General features: G+C 29.2%; 3 protein-coding genes and 1 long non-coding RNA gene across 10 annotated transcripts; 2 read left to right on the top strand and 2 right to left on the bottom strand.

The window, feature by feature from the left end:
- The first annotated feature begins 196 nt into the window (after positions 1 to 196).
- LOC100743816 (mucin-5AC) lies at positions 197 to 3030 on the top strand. Of its 2 annotated transcripts, XM_024370962.2 has the most exons (8): positions 197 to 215; positions 287 to 491; positions 672 to 841; positions 929 to 1311; positions 1386 to 1508; positions 1572 to 2409; positions 2491 to 2700; positions 2772 to 3030. In XM_024370962.2, the coding sequence occupies exons 3-8, from the start codon at positions 699 to 701 to the stop codon at positions 2974 to 2976; spliced, it is 1902 nt and encodes a 633-aa protein (XP_024226730.1). In that variant the 5' UTR covers positions 197 to 215; positions 287 to 491; positions 672 to 698; the 3' UTR covers positions 2977 to 3030. The 2 variants fall into 2 exon arrangements, with proteins under 2 accessions (XP_024226730.1, XP_024226725.1); XM_024370957.2 differs by having other exon boundaries at positions 1386 to 2409.
- Positions 3031 to 3685: 655 nt separating this feature from the next.
- Positions 3686 to 8742, bottom strand: LOC100743580 (DNA excision repair protein ERCC-6). Of its 6 annotated transcripts, none has more exons than XM_012391074.3 (15): positions 8401 to 8742; positions 7902 to 8134; positions 7358 to 7833; positions 7221 to 7283; positions 7014 to 7143; positions 6788 to 6940; positions 6583 to 6710; positions 6336 to 6490; positions 5949 to 6263; positions 5689 to 5883; positions 5442 to 5591; positions 5258 to 5368; positions 4976 to 5179; positions 4003 to 4909; positions 3686 to 3914 (listed from the first exon to the last, which is right to left on the bottom strand). In XM_012391074.3, exons 1-15 carry the CDS (start codon positions 8488 to 8490, stop codon positions 3733 to 3735), a joined length of 3492 nt encoding a protein of 1163 aa, XP_012246497.1. In that variant the 5' UTR covers positions 8491 to 8742; the 3' UTR covers positions 3686 to 3732. The 6 variants fall into 6 exon arrangements, with proteins under 6 accessions (XP_012246497.1, XP_003485330.1, XP_012246504.1 ...); XM_003485282.4 differs by having other exon boundaries at positions 7221 to 7280; XM_012391081.3 differs by having other exon boundaries at positions 7926 to 8134.
- Positions 8743 to 9088: 346 nt separating this feature from the next.
- LOC100747588 (putative phospholipase B-like lamina ancestor) lies at positions 9089 to 18947 on the bottom strand. The gene is made up of 7 exons (XM_003485316.4): positions 18724 to 18947; positions 13758 to 14018; positions 11925 to 12074; positions 11512 to 11758; positions 11123 to 11370; positions 10651 to 10891; positions 9089 to 9960 (listed from the first exon to the last, which is right to left on the bottom strand). Exons 2-7 carry the CDS (start codon positions 13865 to 13867, stop codon positions 9310 to 9312), a joined length of 1647 nt encoding a protein of 548 aa, XP_003485364.1. The 5' UTR covers positions 13868 to 14018; positions 18724 to 18947; the 3' UTR covers positions 9089 to 9309.
- Positions 18948 to 19731: 784 nt separating this feature from the next.
- Positions 19732 to 21763, top strand: LOC105681528. The gene is made up of 2 exons (XR_001102680.2): positions 19732 to 21180; positions 21417 to 21763. It is a non-coding gene; the product is annotated as an uncharacterized LOC105681528 (long non-coding RNA).
- The last annotated feature ends 1160 nt before the right edge of the window (positions 21764 to 22923 follow it).

Below are 22923 nucleotides of genomic sequence, written 5' to 3'. Positions count from 1 at the left end.
ATATTTACATTTTTATTTATTAATTTATTTTTCTTTTTTGTATTGTTCATAAAAATAACAGGAAGATAAACAACATATGATATAATGAAAGTATCATTTCAATTTTTCGGTGAGGTTAAATTTAATACAGTAGTACGATGTAAAGAAATATATTAGTTTTAGTTATTAAAATAATCAAGGAAATAAAATAATATTTATCGTAAAGGTATGAATGGGTATATGCTCTCTAAGGGAATTTCAATTTGTTTAAAATTTAGAGTTATGTTGTTATGTTTTGTACCTTTAGGTTAGGTCGTAAAAGAGTTCAAATAAAAATTAATGACGGAAAGATACAAACATTTAATTGTCAAAAATGTACAAGATTTGTGAACGTCATAAGAGAATTTAAGTGGTATTGGTGATTCATATAATTTTACGATATTATTGATAACCAAAATACGAATATTTACAAGTATTGATTCATTTTATACTTAATATTCAATATCTTATTTGTAAGTATCAAATATTTTAAAGCTATTAATTTAATTACTATTAATTTAAGAATTATGGATTACTATTTTATAAATCTCTTGTTAATACTCAGTGATATTTAAAAACTGTTTTACATATGTTTTAAGAAATGAAACTTCATTTATTTTTATTTTATAACATGTAGATGTTAATTTAATAAGGTGAAATATTAAAAAAATGATTTAAAAATGAGCACTTTAAACAACTCTGTTATAATTTGTTACGAAAATTCAAAACCAAGGAAAGAAAAAGTATCTTCAAGAAAAAAAAAAGTACAAAAACATGTAAAACGAACATACTATGAAAGTCCACTGAGACATATTCAATTAAGGTAATAGAAAATGCAAAGAGAATTTGTACGATATGTATAAAATGTAGGCTTATATACACACATAAGCATTTGTTTTTGTAATTGTAGTAACAAAAGATGGGCACAAGCACAAAAACAACTATCATGTAATACTAACCAAGTCTTTAACAAAAGAAAAGATTCTTTTTGCTTTGCAAAAGAGTCTTTACAAGATAGCGTTATTATTTTAAGCGATAATGAAAATGAATTAAATAATAAAGATGATGAAAGTAAACAAGAACTACAAACAAGAAAGAGATTCTTAGATTTGTCAATAAATGGTGAAGGAAATCCTCAATGTAATTCAAATGAAACATTAAGTCAAACGAAAACTGCAGTAGAAGGACCTCCAAGGAAGAAAAGGAAAAAGAACATTGTTGCATTATCAGAAAATAATTCAACTTGTCCTTCAGTATCTAATACAATTATCGATTTAGATGATGAAAACATAGGTAAAAAATATGTTTCCTATAAAATAATAACATTTTTCTAATTAAGAATATTATTGCAATTTAATTTTTTATAGCTTTGGTATCAGATTCTATAAATCAAAGTTTAGATGATATTGTTGTGGTATGGTCATCAACAAAAACTATTCCATCATCTGGAGAAACTATTCCATCATCTGGAGAAACTATTCCATCATCTGGAGAAACTATTCCATCATCTGTAGAAACTGTTCCACCATCTGCAGAAACTGTTGCACCCTCTACAGAAACTGTTCCACAATCTGTAAAAATTCCTGTGCCAAGTGCAAAAACTCCTCTACTATCTGTAAAAACTCCACCATGTGCAAAAGTTCCTCCACAATCTGTGAAAAGTTCACCATGTGCAAAAACTTCTCTACTCTCCATAGAAACTTTTGTACCATCTGTAAATCAATCAGAAGAAGAACCTATAGATCGAGAGAAGAATGACAGAATTTTTATGATAGATACTACACCAAATAAAAACAATCTTAGTTGCTTACAATCCAATGAGGATATATTGCAACAACATGAAACAAATACTGAAAAGGATGCAAAAAACAAAAAAGTAGAAGAAGAAAGTGCGATAACTTGTTTACCTTTCAGCAAACGTAGATTGAAATTTCCTAAACCTCATAACATAAGCAAGAACATTATAATGATAAAACCAAAGACAACTCAAAGATTAAGAAATTTCAAACGACCAGTAACAAACTATACTACATCTACATTTACATCTACTACATCTACTATATCCACTACATTTAATACATCTGCTACATCTACTATATCCACTACATTTAATACATCCATTATACCTACTATATCCACTATTTATACATCCACTATTGATACATCTACTATACCTACTATCTCTAGTACAAGTACATTACCACTTGTATATAATATGCCAGTCGCATATAACTATCCTAATTTATATGACTTTTCTAATCCTGGATTTCAAACTACTTTTGAGCCTAGCTTTATATCATATCCCCAATTATCTACAACTGGATCATCTGTACCTCAACCACTTAATAGCTTACGGGAGATAGTTATTGACGGCAACAATATAGCTATGGCGTATGATGATTGATTATTTGGAGATTATATTTAATTTATGTATTATAATTATACGTGCAGCAACAATTTAATATTTTCTAGGTATCGTAAACATAAAATATTTGCGGAGGAAGGAATCAAGATAGTCATAGAGTATTTCCAAAAGAGGGGTCATTCTGTTAAAGTATTTGTACCTCATTATAGAAGATCATTAAACCACCCATTACTTGAAAAGTTATACACAGATGGAATAGTAATTTTTACACCAAGTCGTGTTATTGGTGGTAAACGGATAACTTCTTACGATGATAGGTAAATTGTTTTCTTTTTAGCTATTGTGAGAACTATTTATTTTATAAAATGGTATTCCTTATCACTTCTAGGTATATATTAGAATATGCAACAATGTGTGGAGGTATCGTAGTTTCTTCAGATCAATATAGAGATTTATATTTGGAAAAACCAGAGTGGCGTGATACAATTGAAAAGAGATTATTGATCCCAACATTTGTAGGAAATTATGTTATGTTTCCTGAAGATCCTTTAGGTAGGGGTGGTCCTACACTGGAAGAATTTCTAAGACATTGAATGTAAAATGTAGTAAAGAATCAATGTAAATAGAAATTTAGTTTATACAGATAAGTTTTTATATTTTCTAGTGACTATTTAATAATAAATTACAATATGTATATATATGTGTATATATATATTGTAACTTATTTTATTTGTAATTACGAAAAAATTATAGATAGTATAAAAAAGATTAATACATGACAAAATATTTGATTGATCTAATTAGCAAAAGAGAGCAGCATTTTTTTATTGTAAAAATATTTACATCTATCAATTATTTTCCAATTTATCTTTTACATGTAAGTGCCTAAGATATAAATTATTTCGTATAGGTAATATAGTGGGGTGAAATTATTGTATGCTTAAAAATAGTAAAATGAAAAAGTTATTGTTTCTAAACCACTGAAATAATACATTAGAAAATAATGTATCATTATATTTAATATACAAAAATAGTTTAATATTTAATTAATAAATGATTATATATTAACGCAATATTTTATACATAATTAAAAAAATAGAAATTAGTTTACAATGGAAATACAAAAAAGATTGTTTTAACATAAGGTTTTGGAAAAGTTCATAAATGTTCATTAAGTTGTACTTATATACTTGATTTAGTTTCAAAAAAGTGTTATTTTTCTGTAAACATACATTTAGATCAATAATTATTTTTTTGTTTAATTGGAAAATTTAAGATCACTGAATAAAGAATCACTTTCAATAAATTATATAAACTAAATGTTAATTACTTATATACATGTATAAAAATCAGTAATTTTTTGGTGACATAGAATTCCACATGGGCTTCCAACACCACTTACGAGATTTACGAATACTGTCCATATTTTCTTGCGCTGTTTCGCGCGCTAATCGTTGCATTGGATTTTTGTCATCAGAATTATATTCTGAATTTGATAATACTGTCTCGTGTTGAAAAGCAGAAGTCACGCCTAAGGAAGAATATTTTATATATTTTACTATTATTGTATATAAAAAATCCTAATAGAAAATACGCTCATATAATAAGAGAATAATTACTCGCTTTGGCAAATAATTTTTCTAAGACGTATTGATCATCTTCAATTGGTTTAGGTTCCTCGGCCAGAGAACGTCCAAGACGTCGTCCAATTAAATGTGAGACACGTTCTCCTTCAAATAGAGCTGAGACAGCATGCTCTTCTAATCGTGAACTTCTTTTTCTTTTTTCTTTGCAATGATTTTTATTTAATTTTGGCAACATATCTTCATTCATATTCACATTACATGTTACTGTTTCGTTACTTCTATCTAAAATTTCAGTTATATTAGCATCATTAGATAGACATTGTACAGTAGCCTTATTTGATGTTTCATGTATTTTAATATCAAAATTTGATCTACTTGTTAATGTATGATCTTCATCTTCCACTTTATTATTTAAGATGTTGTCTGTATTGTATTCAATATCTTTTGAAATTTTATTTTGGATATTGTTGTCATTCGTACTTTCTTGATGTGCAGAAAAAGGTATATCTTCATTTTTTTTATGAAGATTACTCTCGTTTCTAATACCTTCTTTTGTTAAATTATCCTTGAATATTTCATAATTGTGTTTTAAAATATCTTGATCAATATTATTATTATGGCAACTTGAAACATAATGATTCTCTGTAGCGTGTGCTATTTGTATTACAGGTGTAGAGTTTGAGGTATTTTGACTTATATTTTTACTAAGCGTAGCTGCTAATTTTCGCATTTTTTCAATTTTATTAGGTGAAAATTTGGTAGACGAAGAAACTAGTCTAGATTGTCCGAATAATTGATCTATTTCACTAGAATTATTATCGATAGATTCATTAAAATTAAAAAGTTCAACTAAATCGGAAGTTTTAAATAATCTATGTTGACGTGGATCTTCTAAAACCTTATTTGCAAGAAGTATTTTAAATATTTGTCTGTGATACATCTGAAATAAAACATTATCTCATAAATACTTCGAAATATTCAGCAAAAGAGAAACTTAAAATTTTACCTTTTCTTCAATAGTACCAGCAGTAATAAGTCTATAAATGGTAACTTTTTTGTTTTGTCCAATTCTCCATGCACGTGCTCTTGCTTGAGCATCAGTTGCTGGATTCCAATCCGGATCATAAATAACTACTCGATTTGCTCCAGTCAAATTTACTCCCAGACCTCCAACACGCGTAGTTAACAAAAACACAAAATATGATGGATCCTGTATGAAAAAGATCAAATTACAAAAAGACTTAAAATATTAATAAAATACATTTTCCGTTCATCGATATATATATACCTTATTAAATAAACGAATTGTTTCTTGTCGTTGTGACATAGAAGTAATTCCATCCATTCTTAAATAAGAATATTCTTCGCTTTGTACTAGAGATTCTAAAACATGCATCATCTGCAAATAAAACTTTGTTATACATTATTTTGTACATAACGTATGTTTATAAACAATTATATAACTTATTTACTTGTCTCCCTTGAGTAAAAAGAAGTACTCTATGTCCCTGTTTCTTCCAAATTTTAAGAAGGGATCGAACCACTATCATTTTACCAGAGCGCTTCCAGTATCCAAATTTCTCCAATGCTTCATTTGATACATCAATGTCTTCATCTGAATCCTAAATATACATTTAATTAAATACAATGAATATTATATAAATATTATAATATAAATTAAATTATAATTTAAATAAAATATATAAATTATAAACTTACAACTGGATTTGTATAAAGAAACAAATCAGGATGATTACATATCTTCCTAAGCACTGATAATGCTATGAGGAGGCGAGCCCTGTATCTTCTGTTTACTGAATTAATCTTTTCATGCAAAATGAAACTAACATCTGCAGAACGTAAATATTCTTTATATAATTCCTTTTGTTCTCCTGTTAAACTGCAAAACAGTACCTAAAAAACATGAATTGAGATATGAAATTATAAATTCTTACAAAATATCCTAATGTGTAACAAACCTGTTCGTTCTTTTCTGGTAGACTAAGATGATGTTGCACATCATTTTTTGTTCTTCGGAGCATATATGGTGTAATAGTATCTCTAAGCATTGTAGCGACCTGAAGTGCGATAGCTTCTTGCAAAGGAGAAGCATTTGTATATCCTCCACGAGTTATAGGGGCTGCACAATGCTCTAAAAATGCAGGTAAAGTGCCTAACTTGCCAGGTAGAATAAAATCAAAGAGGGACCATAGTTCTTTTAAGGAGTTTTGCATAGGGCTACCCGTTAACAAAAGTCGATGTGGTGTAGAGAATTCCTTTACTGCTTTACTGATCTACAAGAATTGAGTTGCAATTGCTTTTGTACCTAATTGTAAAATCGTCACAAATTAAAAGCAAAAAACTACCTTTGCTTGTGGATTTCTTATTTTGTGACCTTCATCAAGTATGACATAGTGCCATTGACTGGTTACAAGTAAATCTTTATGTATAAGCATACCAGAATAAGAAGTAATTAATACACCACCAGATTTTAAAGAGTGCATTAAATACTCCAAATTACCTGAAAAGATATTTATTAATAATATAAAAGTGATAAAATATTACATTATTATTATATGTTAGTGTAGTAAGTAACAGATGATTTTATCTTACCATTATAAGTTCCACATTGATGTAGAACAGCCACTCTTAAAATAGGCCACCATTCATGAAAATGCTTTACCCATTGTTCCATTAGAGTAGCTGGACAAATAATTATAGTTGGTCCTAAACCTCTGAACCTATGAATAAGTAGTTGTTATTAATTAAATATGTATTATGACTTTGTTAAAATAATTAATAAACAGAAAGTATGTACCTTCCACCATCTGACAATAATTCACTACAATCTAAACCTGCAAGAAATGCAATTACTTGAACAGTCTTTCCCAAACCCATTTCATCACCTAGTAACCCTCCTAAGCCACGAAGATGCAGTTCCCACAACCATTGTACAGACACTTTCTGATATCTAAAAAAATTAGTCAATTTTATATATACACATAATAGATATATATAAAAATCAGTCTTTTAATTATTCATACTTATATAACTTTTTCCATATAGATTGAGGGATTTTAAGTAAATTATCTATTTTGTGTAGTGGTTCATCCTTTGGATAACCACTTTTCTCTACCCTTTCTCTATACATCTCTTCATTTCCATCATCCAAAACTAAAATTCACATAATTCTCTATTAATAAAAGTGACATATTATAATGATTAATTTTATGATAAATCACTATGTTTACCTCTTTTTGTATGAACAGATTTGGTAAGAGATTTTCTCTTTTTACATGATTTTCCTTCATCTGCTATAAAATTAAAAAAAAAATGATGCTTCATTAATAAATATTAAGTTTCAAATTAAACTAGTGATAATATGTACCTGAATCTATTTGTTCATCACTCGGTACATATTCACTTTCAGAATCATTAGTTATATCTGCAAATTTAATGTTTGTTGTATTTTCAATCAATGTCTCTTTAGTATTATCTTCGGAACTATTACAGGAAATGAATTCATTTTTTGAATGTTTAGCCTCTTTGGTAGAATTCTCAATTTGATTAAACTTACTATCTTCTGTTTCATAATTAATATGATTGTTTTTATTTAAACTTTTTGATGTTTCAAATTCAGAAACTAATTTCTTCTTATTAGCTTTGATTTTTGTTTTTTTCGCTATTTTAAATTCTTTAGGATGAGTATTTAATAATTTTGGCTTTTTAATTATTACTGCATTATTACTAGTATATTTAGATGCCTTTGAATTTTCTTTCAAACGTTTTCTTTGTTTGGCAAGTTCAGCCTGCTGTCGAAGGTATTTTTCAAGATCAAGTAAATGAGAGGATTTATTAAATGTCCTGAAAAATGAATATTAAGTTTAGTTTTTATAATTTTTACTTATAACAATTTTATTAATATCATATACCCTTTAGTTTTTAACAAATCAAACTGTTTTTCAATTGCTTGAAAGGGCGTAATCTCTCCAGTTTGAACTTGTTTTTTTAATTTTTTTTGTCCTGAACAATCTATAGTACCAGTTCCATTATCATTGTTTAGTTCTTTTGAATCCTTTTTTGTTTTTATATTTGATTTCATGAAATTATCAATTTTTTTTGATGCTTCATTAAAAATGCTTTCCTCGCTTCTTATTGACAAAACCTAATAACGTTTCTTTATTACTAACAGTATGATAAGAATAAATTAAATTTTATATTACATATTGTATAATAGTATATGTTCAACTTTTTTAAATATTACAATTGCAGATAGTAAAAGTAATATATTATATTTTATTATCATATTTTAAATAGGATATAACATAAATTAAAAAGAAAGATGAGATAATTAAAAAAAAATGTTTTATATATTCTCTTCCGTTATAAAAATTTAAAAATATTCTAACTAAATCAATTTTATAACATAACCTTCTCTCTCAAACTGTTATCTCCCCCATTTATGTGTATACCATTAAATTTTTCATTATTAAAAACTTGTCCTTGATCATCACTTTCCATGATTGCGATAATGAAATCAAATGATACCTTCACGTGTTACAATACAATATGTGATAAACAATAACCAGAAAGTGGCAAAAAATTGAGAAAATGTAGAATTTTAAGAACTACATCTTAAATAGCTTTTAATGTTGAATTATTAATTTTTCTGATAAGATATTTGATAAATAAACATTGTCATTCAACTTGCATAATATTACAGTCAATGGAAATAGATATAACTGTTGTCACGCCTAGCTTTACCGGCATATTAGACGTTATTTTACGTAAATATTGTTAGATGGTAGCACTGAAATTGTTTTTCTTCATTAAATTCAAAATAATATTATAACCTCTGTTATGACTTACTATGTACCATAAATAAATAAATAAATAAATAAATAAATAAATAAATAAATAAATAAATAAATAAATAAATAAATAAATATATATAATTATAATCATTAAATTCTATATAAAATTAAATAAATATAATATCAGTACAAATTATGTAGATCAAAATCATCAGAATATAATAAATGTAATATACTCGCGAATTTAATGGTTTTTAATATTAAAATAAAGATTTAAGGTGATAAAAATAAATTTGGAAACACTATAAATTCTTATGTTTTTATTTTATTTCCTAAAATTTAACCATAGGCGGCTAACATATGAGCCAGCTATAAAATATTTAAATACTATAATTAAAAATTTTGCCTAAGAAGAATAAAAATCAAACTGCGAGGAATTGACGGGAAATCGTCTCCATTCTCTTAAAAATACTTGAAAATGTTTTTAAAAAAGTGTTAGTTTTAAGCAAAATTTTAATAAAATTAATTAGGCCCAAACCCATCTTGGGGTAACGCCTTTAAATTCAAAAGAATCCGGGTGACCTACATGCGAAATATTGGGGAAGCTTTTCGACCATTGGAATGGTGTTCGCGATTGCGATGTAGATGGTCCGGAAGTAGCTTCAAAGCTTTTGAGACCATCCGCACAAATTGCTAAAATCTTCGTATCTATAATACCATACGGTACAGGTATATCCTCCAAATCTCCACGATACGTCAATTCCCGCAACTGACTTGTTTTTGAATTTTGTTCCTCGGAAGTGCAACCTTCCTGGCTGCATCCACGCATGAAGTTTCGAAATTGCTCGAACGTAGTGATATTCTCTTGTAAACGCATTAAACGGGTTTTCAAAAGATCTACATCCTTCTTGGCAGGCCGTACGATGTCGTTGATGTTTTGAAAATTCGATATACCAATATACGATATGAAGCCGATTTTTTTAAACTTCTCGGTGTAATTCATAGCAACGGTGATGCGTGGTAGTTGTTCCACTAATAATACAGTCATAGAACGTGGCTCAAAACTGATCCATTGCAATGCAGAAGCTCCACCATTCTGATGAGATATAGTATCAAACCAAGATTGACTGTTCGTTGCTAGTCGATTTGCTGCCATTAATCTTACAGTTAGCATTACCTATAACATTATTATTATTACTTAATAACTTTTTGTACATAAAATAAACTATATATATGGCGCACCTGTATATCATGTACGAATTGGCATAAGGTGATTCATTATGAAAAACTAAGGCGAAAATATACAATAAAATTTTTTCGTTCGAGACTTAGTTTTCAAGAAAATCAAGTTTGAAAATTTATTAAGTATACTTCAATATAGCTAATTTCAGATTGACAGGAGTTAATAATCGGCACGAGGTTATTCTACATGCTAAAATGAGTAAAAGATGTGAAATATTATTTTTCCGTTTAAGGCTTCATACTAAAGACATTAGATTTCAAAAATGTTTAGTTAAGAATTTGCTCAATATTTATTCTTTACATGCGTAGATACATTTTCAAATTTATTATTCTAGGAAACAAAGCGTTTTATGAAAAAATTTTATTCTTATTTTTATTCGACTTATTTTCACATGTGGAATAACCTCATGTCGATTATTTATTCCTATCCAGTCCAGAATTAACTATGTTCAAATACATTTTATAAATTTTCAAGCTCCATTTTCTCGAAAACTAAGTCTTGGACGAAAAAGTTTTATTCTATTTTGTTTAATTTTCTTTTCATTCTGTCATAAAGAATCGTCCCATATCTGCTTGCACATGATATTCAGGCGCATCCTATGTAAATTTAACAATAAATTCATACATGATCTTTTGGATACAAAAGACTCCACTCATTCTGATTCGTTGCTAATAAAGACGTTCCAGTAATAATCATTTCATGATTTTCTCCATTTATTAAATAGAATTCATCGCGGGACGATAATGCTCCAGGATAGGACGACAATACAATTGATCGACCCGGAATTAATGCATCAGTTTTTGTCGTAGGTAGCACATGATAGCCAAATGTGTATTTTTTTAAGAGTCTTAACATTTGAGTGTATCTATAAAATAAGAAATAAAGATTTGTAGTTTATTCGTATTAATTTCTATCATCTAATAAAGTACACATTTAAATATATTTATATAGTTTCTAGTTTTATATAGTTTAAATAATTACACCCACGTTTATTATAATTATTCTTGCAGCATGAAAATACAAAGCTTATGTCAGTTTATATTTGAAATTCTTAAACAAATTGATTAATATAAGAAATATATAATGATTCACTTACGGTGCTGATGTATGTTGATTGATTGCAACTAGAGGTTCCGAATTGTCTCTTGCAAGAAATTTGAAGTGGATCATAGAACTTACTACGGAATTGGAAATATTGAATACTTGTTGGAAACCAGATAAATCGGAAGTCAAGGCGAGCCAGAGGAAATCGTCAGATTCCAATGATACCGACACACGACTCCGACGTACAGCAAATTTCCAACCAGCTTCCAAACCATCTAATTGAGCATAAAATAATCGTACCTAAACAAAAATCAATTTTATTTTATTTTATTAACATATTTTTTAATATTTAGTATTTTTTTAGTTATAGTTTATTTTATCGTCTTCTAAAACTACTAAAAATATATGATTTATTATTAAGACAATAGGGTAATTGTGTACCATATGCCAAAAAGGATCAGTAGACTCCGTCAATTCAGCACGTTCACGAATGACGGCAGTGTTGTCTCGAAGATATCGCATTAGCTTTCGGCACTCAACGGGTTTTGTTTCGCATTTTGGCTTTATAGTGTTGAACCAATGATGATGAATTAATTGCCAAGTTAGACTACCTTCCAACAGTCCGGCGGCATAAGCTTGTACAGTATCTGGGTATTTTGATGATGTTTCTATTTCAATATAGGACCATCTGTAAAAATTATATTACGAATCATTTTATATCTTGAATCTTATATTTGAATCTTGATTATAGATATAATATATATATATTTAACATACAAATATTATATTATATTTGTAATATTAGCTTTATACATATATTTTTTATATTAACTTTATGTATGGGATTGACTTACCCATGCTCGAAAATTTCAGTTTTATAATAGGCTCGAGCTGCATGCAATGGTATAGCAGTTAGATCATTGCCTTGGCCCCAAAACTCAATACGATATCCTCCTTTACGGTTCCATAATACGGTGGCTGAATAGATTCCATCTTGTTCGACACTGTTAACGTACGATAGATAGGTAATTAGAAAAGTTTAACTGGTGTATCTGTGCACATATGAAATGAATATATTAGACAAATAATCTGGAATGTCCACATAATTGACAATAAAATAAATTTTAGTTTCAACTTTTACGATTAAAAATTATTGTTAATAATTAATGATCTGATTATAAGAGAATTAAAAGTTTATTATGTCTCTATGTGAAATATGCGAAGTATACATTATACATATCAATATCCTTCATATACAGAACCTACTTCTAATTGCAAATCCTGATTGCAATCACATGTGTAATATATGCTACATTATTCATTTATATCGAACTTTAGAAACGTAGGCAACTCATGAAACTCATTAAAACCAGTTTTTAGTAATTCTTTACACACAAACGCGCGCGCGCGCGCGCGCACACACACACACAGACTTAAAAACATCTCGATTGGAATACGAAATATTTTTCCCTACTAGTTTGTACCTACACTTTTTGAAACAATTAATTTCTTCCAGATTACCTATCAGTTATATAATAACATGAAAATCTGCTTGAATTGAATTAAAATTAAAGTTACAGTACTCGAAAATTCAAATGCCATCTGTACAAATATATCATAAATATTTTCCAAAAATTTTACTTAACTAAAACAATACATACATATATCTGAAATGAATAAGATGCAATTAGATAACAGCGACGTCGTATAATACAGATCAAAGGACAATAATTTATTAATTAAATAACAAAAATATTACAAAATAACAAAAAGATATTTAATTAAAAAAACTAAGAATAAGACATATTTCAAGAATTTATGTAGATCACGTGCAAATGATAATGACCGGTGCAAATATGACAATGACAAACTTATGACAATAAATAAAGTAGTTTTTATTATCTGTTCGACGAAATTATTGTTTGCCGTTTGTGCACGCGGCAAGCAAGATAAACCGCGTGACAAGTACGTAAAAGCTTTGTGGTACGTCGGAAGCGCAACGTGTGCACGCACCAGCCGTGCTGTGATAGCGACAAGCGCGAATTCGAGAAGCCAGACGTTGCGTTACTCGATCCTATGTCGCGACCGGTCCCATCCAGCTTGTTACCATTGAAATGCTGATGCTTTCGATCGCTTCACTCACATTGCTGCACGCGTTTCACATGTGTCGAATGCGGTCGGAGTTATCGCAGGAACGTTGATCTTTCAAGTAAGAACATTTGTTTCTTGATGAAAGATCACGACATCCGTTATATGTATGTATATTGAAATTGTATGTGAAATAACTTGATATAGATCGATATTTGATTTATGGCCAATAGTGATTTAAATAAGATATACATAGTTATATTGTGCATTAATCTTTAATATGTATATGCTCTAACGTTAGGTGAATGTTATCGATTTGGTACTATTTCACTTAATGAATGCTATAATGCTTTTAAATATTAGATTATTATTTTTGCGCTTTTCATCTAAATATAAATCATATTTGGAATACTTTTCATACATTTCGTACTTTTTTATATTTACATTCCATATATTTTTGTAACAATTGTATTTTTCTTATAATTACTTTTCGTCAGGACAGTCTAATTTAAGAATATTTATAAATATCAGCCATGTCATGATTATTCCTATTTAGTCCTGATTCCTATTAAAGTGTTATAGTGAATGAATGAACTTACTGTCCAAATTCACCGAGAATTATGGCCCCGACTCCTAGTAAAGCTACGGCGATTAGGATGTAAGTGGAGATGCGTGTCTGCAGCCAGGAGGCTCCTACTACCTTCAGCATGGCTCATCGGTAAGCTATACACCTTGGTTACGAGAAGAGAAGAAAGCAGAAAAGCACGAATTTCGCGTTCTCAACCCATCGATTACAGAAGCTGGTCTTCGGCCTCCTCAGGCGTTTCAATAGCTGCCAATACGCGCTTGTCTCGTGAGTACTGAAACAGTTAAACAATTTCCAATTCAGTCAAAATATTAATTTCTATTGGAATTATCTATATGTATATGTTCCTCTATATCATTAAAAGTCACTATATTATTAAAAGCTTGATGAGAGACTTTAAATATTTTATACAGCATCTTGTTTTTCATGATAGTCATCGTAAGTTCTCTAAATCTATATCTATATTTAAAATTTTCCTGTCTTGTAACATAAAAAGAAAGTCCATAATTTTATCATAGAATACGCGTTTGAATAGCAGTTATTTGAAGATTCTAGTTCAGTTACTCTGTTATACTTTGTTTATTTGGACATTATTACAAAATAATTGCCAGATTTTGTCTTCTATAAATTATCCCATGGTCTATCGTTCATTTGCCGCTTACAACACGGATCGCATAAAACAGGAATGAGGCTAAAGTTGAATTCTCTTTGAGTATAACATTTGGCATTTGTAATATGCATGAACAAATTGATAAACCTACAAAATATACGTTTACTATTGGTACCGTGGATTCCCTATAAATCGACGCATTTTTTTCAGAGCATGATGATGGATTATAAATATTGAACGATTTTTTTTTTGTCGGTTACCGGTTCATTTTCAATTCTTAAGCATTCTTAAAATTTTCACAAGAATCTATCAACTATACGTAGGAATACACACTCTGTAGTTAGTGATCTCTACAAAATTATTTATTATAATTTAAACAGGAAACAATGGTTATTTAATGTGAACTTAATGCAGTAATGTGACTGAACTAAGACAACTTAAATTAATGATTCACAACTCTGGCTACAACTCTTAGTACAACTCTAGTCGCAACTAACGGCTACCTTTTATACCACGGTTTTGGTACTCCTAGCATGCAGATGTGGATGATCCATGGTCAAGCATAGCTTTTTTAATTATCCCGTGTCGTAAAAGGCCACGGGTATACGGCCCATCTTTCCCTGGCCTGTCAACACTTTTATTGTTTTTTACCTGTAGTACATCACGATTTGCTCCAGGGTTTTTCCTCAATACTACATATATATATCGAGGATATAGTACTGGCATTTTTGTAAATTTAAGAGAAGATAATATTACGCAGTTTTCTATTAGCTTCTGACTTTCCCCTCAACGCTAACAAAAACACTGATATGACTTTCTAAAAAAAAAAACAAAAAAAAATGAAGATCAAGGTTATTTTATTGATTGATAATTATTATATTATCATGTTGTATTATGAATACTTTTATGGCAAAATATAATACAATTTGGTATTGACAGCGCTGTTTTTATACAGATATCTCTTCAGGCCATAAAAGACTAGCGAATGATCTTAGAAACTTGGAAATTGCCGATGAAGGTTAAGGTCTAGGTTCGTTCACAGCATTTCAAGGATTTTGCGTTGATATTTGCAATTAGATGTGTTTAGTTCCTTTAATTATCGTTCATTCGGCCAACTATGCTTATAGATAGTAACTTGTTACGTAATTGTAAAACACTTATCTGTAAAGGTTAACGGATAAATTTGCCATTAAGCATAGCGTTAGATTTAGACAAATATCTATGTCATAATATATATAATTAAAACGATAAGTATAAATTGAAGTAACACGAAAACATTTTAGATAAATGTTGTTAGAAGCTTCTATATCCTATTAATGATCACAAGAAAGAGCACAACAAACAACACATTGTATATATAGAGTAAAAATTTGTTTTCATTTAAATCTGAAGATAGCAAATTTGAAGATTTAGATACAATAGTTATGTATTACACACACTGTTGCTTTTAAATATTAACTTTTAATGAAAGATATACATGCATATTGTGTAAAAATAAATTCGTACCAACATTTAATAACACTGCAAAAATATTGGCAAGTACGACGAAGAGGATTATTATAATTCAATTGCAAAACTCTAAAACTATTCTTCAAACGGAGTTACGATCTTCTTCTTCTAAAAAATAGCTTCTTTTCTTAATTCATTGTAAATTTTATTGACTTTTTTCTGTAATTATTAATGTTCTACTCGTTAATGATAGTATCATCGTTTATAGATGAATCTCGGGAACTGAGCCAATATGAATTTTCTCGTTGCTGTCAGAGTTCACTTGCATCCGATAACTATATGTTGAATTGTTTTCTGCGACGTATTATCTTTACAATTGACGTATTCTTATAGCAAAATGTAAATAAATTTATCATCATTCAAGACTCTGTAGAAGCTCATAAATTGGATGAACACTAACTTCGAGAGATTTCTTGCTTGCAATGCAACTGCTAAAAGAACATTTTCTTTTACAAAATGTGACTATGGAAAAAAGATATTATGTTTTAAGTAAATATAATAAAAATTTGGAAGGAAAATCGTTTTAAATTACTTTGTTATTTAAAGAATTACATCTACTGTATTATAGAAACGAAATATTTGGGACCTTCTTTAATAAAAATTATTTTTGACTGTATTATCAAAGAGATACATATGATCAGAACAATCTTTCTGCAATATCTTTATATTTTCATATATTCAATTTAACAACTGCTATTAACGATAAAAAGACGGCGATAAAAATTGTTCTCTTATATTTATTTTTTCAATTCTGAGACATGTCCAAGAACGCATAACAATATTTCTATATAATATGATATTAAATTACAAGAAATTACTCATGTTTATTCCAGATAAAAAAATGATAAAAGATAATAATAATCACATTTTCTTTAACGACTCTTTACGACGAGATCCTTACTAAAAATAGTATACTTCACTAGAAGATTAAAATAAACCAAATACATAATAATTACTAGTGTACTTTTGCATCAAAGGACATTTTGATATATATTATATAGAAAATTTGAACATCTACTAATCCTGATGTAAATTAGAATTATCAATATGCTAAAATATCAATGGAAACTTTAATAAAAATATAATAAAGCAGTCCTGTGACGATTCGAAAAGCACAATAAGCTTTTTTTTATACTACCTATACATCCTCCTATCTCTATAATAGTTATTTTCCAATCATAAATCTTGTATCATAATTGAAGGGCAAATAAAGTTTTTCCATAGAATTGGGTGTGCCAATCGGAAAAATCTATTAGCATACTCCACATACGCTTAACTTCCAGTGAATGCATAATCTATAATAATTTACAATCTTTCCTGTCGATCGAAAATATTTAAAATGGATAAACGTGGTACGTCAAACTTAACGATTTTAATTAGCGATTGGCAAGTACAAATACCTACGCGCTTATATATTTAAATTTAGTCACTCTGGTACACGATGTTATAAATCATTACAATTCATGTTTCCACGTGTGAATGGCGTCTTTGTATCTCATAATCATAATTATGTGAAGTAATGACGTTCTTCAAGATGGAAAAAAATATGTGGTCCGTAAACGTTGTGGTAGAATTACATTGGTATTAAGTAAAGAATGAATATAACTATGTATTAAATATTCTTGTCAGATCTTCTGGCTAATTACAAAGAATAATTAATGTAAAGAATGGTGGTAAAATTTGTATAGGAATTTAGAAAAATATTTAGTTTCTAACTTTGTGACAAAGGTGTAAGGTTCTGAATATTATTGCAAATCTATATATTGAATTAAGTAAATTTAGCCGGAAATACAGCGCATGAAATAGATACACTGCCAATTCGAATCAAATCAATGTATTGTATAGAGTCACGATTTCTTCGACCTCCTTATCATTCGCCAATTATTAATCTGAGTCATCGTTGCACACTTTGACGTGGGATTCTAACTTGCAATTATCGAACGACCTGAATAAACATATACTACATGAAGAATAATATAATATATTATATTATTCTACATTATTACTACATTCATTATTCTACATTACTTCTTTTAAATTCATTTTAGAGTCAATGAATATGAATAATATAAGTATGTATGAATTATGTATGAATAATAAAGTAAATGATGTTTACACCAATTTGAAGTCACTATATTTCACACGAATAGAACGTACTAATTTACTCTTATTTAAAGAATTTGCAATGAAACCACGATATACATATAAGTTACCATGACACGAACAACAGCTGTACCTCTCATTCTAAAGCCTCAAACAGGAAGCAATATAGCATGCAAGATAAGAACTCTGACAAATATTTGTAGGTAAATTGGTAAATTTTTATATTTAAATTCATATTTAATTTTTAAGAGATATCGTACATTATGCTAATAAACGATTTACACTTTCACTAAAAAGCAGAGCTAATAAATCTGTTCCAAATAATATGAATACAAAAATAAAATCCAAAAATCTAAGAAACTCCTTTGCTAAACGAGAAATAAACTCTGATTTTCACTTCAAAGAACTTGCAATGTACGAATCTCATAGGCGATTCCACACGACATGAGAGCGCGGCAAACAAGTTACATGCAACCACGTGAACAGACTACCGTCGCGGCAGCTGTGTATTTCACTCCAGAAAATTAAAACTCAAAAGTTCCAAGAAGGGAACAAGTATAAAAATCAATATTCTTTATAGAAAAACTTCACGTGAGAAAATATAATAATATTGAGAAACAGGAATACTTCTATGAATCGCAAACGATCTATCAATCGACCGTCTCGGAATATTTCTATTCAGTGTGCGCGCCTGAGCCATACACGCTCTCGTGCATGTCTTTTTTTCCTCGTATGAATTCTTCGTTCAATCACTTACCAAGAGTAATAGAATAGATTCTGAATTGAAGCGCGTCGAACACGGGTAGAAAATCAGTCATTCGTACGGAGATTACATTCCTTTGGCGTGTTTTTTTGCCGCGACTTTACGACGTGGACCAGTTGCTCCGACACTGAAGTCCAAGCGCGAGCATACGCTGCTTCTCGACTGACGCGGCAACCCGCCGACCAGAATTTCGAGTACTATAAGTTGCATATTCCCTTTCTACCTTCCACAAGCCAACCGGCGTCGACGGCCTTTGCTATGTCGTTGCCACTGCTGGATCACGTTGTCGTGGCACCCTGCACTTGCATTGATACGCCCCGTTATCAATTCGCTTTATCATTTTCAAGTTTCCGTAAATTTGCGTCATTCCTAAGCAAAATGATTGGTGTAAAATTTAAGATATTTTAATATTATATAAGATTTTAGATACATTTAGATTCTAGATATCTGTATTAACAAACTTTTTATATTTTATATTTATATTTTTATTTAATTGTATTAACATATGTGAATGCTAAAATCAAATATTACATAATTAATTATATTGCTTTTAATTATATACTTTGGAACTATTTTGGAATAATACATGAATATATTGCAGTCCTACCGATTTTATCAAGTTATCAATGTTTTTGCGATTGGAAAGATAAGATGTATAAAATGCTAATGTATACATACAAAATAAATAGAGTTATGTCTTTGAGAGAGTTCTGAGAATTTAGTATATTACATCAACGATGAGAATAAAAATATGTTTGCAAGCTATTTAGTTTATACAGCATGAAAATTTACCAATACTTTATCAGGACATCAGTTTTGTAAGTTTATGTAAGTTTTTCAAATACTTTGTGATTGTAATACATATATATTCCCTTTCAAGTAGTAGTTCCAAAATTGATAAAGTGTCCAATAATCTCTAAAAAATAAATGAAATTGTTTTTATTTAAACATCTCAAAATAAAATGCTTAAAAGTCGATATAATTATAAATACTTATGAAATAATTCGTATCTATACTGTACCGAGAACTATATAGCAGTTGACTAATACACAGCTCTTTAGCAAGACAGTCATCACTGTTGAAACTTAATGAGTTTTAATTGGATGTAATTGAAAATTTTAGTCATCTCGCAACTGTGACTGACCGAATAAAGGCATAGATGCACTCTGTTTAACTGGATTACACAACAAATGATGCTAATCCTTTGCAACGTGTTTGCTGTCATAGAAACAGAATCCAGAACGAAACGTTCTAACATTGTAACAATAAGCCCCGTTGTTCAATAATAAAGATTATATGTATGCAGCACTTGCGAACAACAGTTTTTCTTATAATGAGTTCCGTGTAAGATCGACATTTTCCGGTGACGTAAGATTCTTGTATCGCAATTGTTATTATTTTCAAGCTTCCCATAGTTTATCATTTTTTTCTCTTTTCGTGTGAATTATTTTATGCTTGTTATTTCGACAAGGAATTTAATAAATTTTCTTAATAATATCGTGAGTCAAAAATTTCATATATCGTGTTACGTGAATCATGCAGATAAATACTAAAAGTACTAAAAATAATAATGCTTTTGAGATACGAAGGAATATTCGAGACATTTGATCTGTCCATCATTGTACGCGCAAGCATTCGTCAACTTTTCATCATTCAGTGACCATATTCGACCTTCCACTTGAGGAATTTTATACTCCCACGTTTGAACTTTCATCACTGTTGCAAATTTACTTATAATTATCGCTTTATCTGCTACTGTATAACTAAACAAATTTTACTATGGCTTTATTTTTCAATATTAGTTGCTCAAATGATTCTTTTCCTTCTTCTTGTCTCTATTTAAGTAGTATATCTACGTTCAAAAGTTCCATCGTAAACTTCTAGAAAACACGGTATTTTTTGAAATGCAATAATAAGATAAGATACGCAATTTTCAATGAGTCCGAAATTGTACTAAGTGCTCTGGAGGCGTTTATGAAAACTATCGCTGTCATTTCAATAAAACAATTACGTAATATAAGATTATGAACGCCTTTAACTAGTTGAAGCGATAAAAATTTTCAATTACAATTCAACCCAATCTCGTTGACTTGTTCGCATCGCTTTTTGAAAAATCTGAAAATACCATTTTTGTCAATTTTAAACGATCTAAGAAACGAGAATTAATGGAAATTCGAAGAAAAATATAGGAATAAAGATATTTTGGTAATCCTTCGTCGAAATTTTATACGAATTATTTATAATATTCGAACCAATATTTCACAATTCGGTACTATTCTTTCACAAGATTGCCATCAGTGGTTGACGGAAACTGAGATAATCCTGAATATATTCTACATTTCTGAAAATAGATTATCTGCGTATACAACAGTATTTCTCAACAAGGAGTTCTTCCTAATTTTACACGTCTGACACATTCAATAAGATGTATAGTTACTACCGGCGTATGAGGTAACCTTTCTTAACTTAACCTCCTTTAGTTCGTAAAATTTATTACATATTTTTCAGTCAATGCTTTCCGCTATATAAAATATATAATATATCTAATATAATAAGACATTTCTGATGAAAAAACGATCTAACTAATGAATCAAAACGAAATGAAATGAAATGGAAAAATAAGATTTGTTAAATATGGAAAATTTACAGCTTTTACTTTACTTTACGGACAATGCATTTAATTGCAGTTTACGTTGGCACAGGCTATCCAGAAGTTAAGGTCCTCGGCAAGATCGGGTTATTTGATGCGCCGACAGGTATGTTTGTGAATTCATGAAAGCAACCGGACCGTTAGCCAAGAAAGGATTTAAGGCATTCATTGATCTAATGACTACTGCACAATGACTTGCTGTTGCTTCAACAGACACTATTGCTGGTTCTAAGAAAAAGTGCAGGGAGCATTTATACAAGTATTATTTAGGAAGACAGTACTTTCTAGTAACATTTATATTTGATAACTATAATGAAATTAAAGGAGATTATTGCATAAATAAATAAAATTGTAAGAAATTGTGCCCAATAAAATTATTAAGAATTATTATGTTCAATTATTTTACATTTGTCACTGGTAGAATTTATAAAAAATACTTAGTTCATAGCTTATAAAATTATATATCTGAAAAATCACATAGCTTATAATATCATATACCTGAAACTATACAAAAAATAATGTCAGGGAGATGTATAAATATTATTATATCGTTATAGGCTAAGAATAAAACAATCTAACGTAAAAATAAATAAATTTTCTAATTATCTTTTCATATTCCGAAAATTTCGGTAGTTAATTTTGCAGCTAGATAATTCAATAATAGAAAGGAAAGATAGCGAAACGCAGCAGTGTCCTAAAAAATAAGTCATATTGAAAATCAATTTCGACACTAGTGTCACGTGACCTAAGCTATTTATTCGCATCAAATAAAGCCTTTCGCGAAAATTGTTCTCGCAATAAGAGCCGCGGAATTTCTTGATTGCAGCTGGAAGGAAAAGCACGCGCCATGACTGGAATGTAATATACACCCTCTGGCATTCGATTATTATCAAGATATTTCCTCGATGTTCTGGCATCTTTTTTCTTTTCGCCTATGAACGTTATCTATCTAGTGTGAATATGTTAACTCATAAAGAGTCGACGTTGCGTTAAAGTAACATTTAATTGCAATTTTTTTTAACATTTTATATTTTCAAATCCTGTATTTTAACATTGTGGTTATAAAATTCAACTTTTGTTTAATATCTTTCTTTCTTTTGGTATCTTTTCTTTAAACTTTATAGTTTCATAAACTGTAAAGCAATTAACGTATTTATAACATTATGATAAACTGTTTCCTGGTCCTTAATGAGTTAATTTGGCAATCCACAACTTCTTTACCTACGGAGAAAAATGGTATAAAATAGAACAAGAAGATATGTGTAATCAATAGTAGACATAACACTTCTTATGTTATAATGAAGTTTGATATCTATTTCGATGTGGAGTATATCTTATTTCCATGGATTTTATTAAGGAAAAATCGGAATTAGTCGAACTTGACCTCGAGTAGAGTGATTTTCAGTTTATTGGAAATTGATAACCTGTATAATCTACTTTCGAGTAAATGGAGATAACGAAGCCAGGAGAAGATGGATGTAGGCAGAAAAATATAGATTGCTTGAATAAGAAAACTGTGCTATTAAAAACATTAGAAATTAATA

Source organism: Bombus impatiens, unplaced genomic scaffold, assembly GCF_000188095.3.
Source record: "Bombus impatiens unplaced genomic scaffold, BIMP_2.2 scf_0049, whole genome shotgun sequence".
In the NCBI taxonomy this organism is placed as follows: domain Eukaryota; kingdom Metazoa; phylum Arthropoda; class Insecta; order Hymenoptera; family Apidae; genus Bombus; species Bombus impatiens.
Note: the sequence above shows the minus strand (reverse complement) of the source record. Positions and strands in the feature narration are given on the sequence as shown.

Excerpts from the sequence above, each read along its gene's own strand:
- LOC100743816 (XM_024370957.2), top strand. The coding sequence starts at position 699 with ATGAGCACTTTAAACAACTCTGTTATAATTTGTTACGAAAATTCAAAA. Across the intron at positions 1,312-1,385 it reads TTTAGATGATGAAAACATAG|CTTTGGTATCAGATTCTATA; the intron begins GTAAAAAATATG and ends AATTTTTTATAG. Across the intron at positions 2,410-2,490 it reads GGCAACAATATAGCTATGGC|GTATCGTAAACATAAAATAT; the intron begins GTATGATGATTG and ends AATATTTTCTAG.
- LOC100743580 (XM_012391074.3), bottom strand. The coding sequence starts at position 8,490 with ATGGAAAGTGATGATCAAGGACAAGTTTTTAATAATGAAAAATTTAAT. Across the intron at positions 6,711-6,787 it reads TTATTGTCAGATGGTGGAAG|GTTCAGAGGTTTAGGACCAA; the intron begins GTACATACTTTC and ends ACTTATTCATAG. Across the intron at positions 6,491-6,582 it reads TCAATGTGGAACTTATAATG|GTAATTTGGAGTATTTAATG; the intron begins GTAAGATAAAAT and ends ATATCTTTTCAG.
- LOC100747588 (XM_003485316.4), bottom strand. The coding sequence starts at position 13,867 with ATGCTGAAGGTAGTAGGAGCCTCCTGGCTGCAGACACGCATCTCCACT. Across the intron at positions 11,371-11,511 it reads CTGATCCTTTTTGGCATATG|GTACGATTATTTTATGCTCA; the intron begins GTACACAATTAC and ends ATTTTTGTTTAG. Across the intron at positions 9,961-10,650 it reads TTTTGTATCCAAAAGATCAT|GTAATGCTAACTGTAAGATT; the intron begins GTATGAATTTAT and ends ATAATGTTATAG.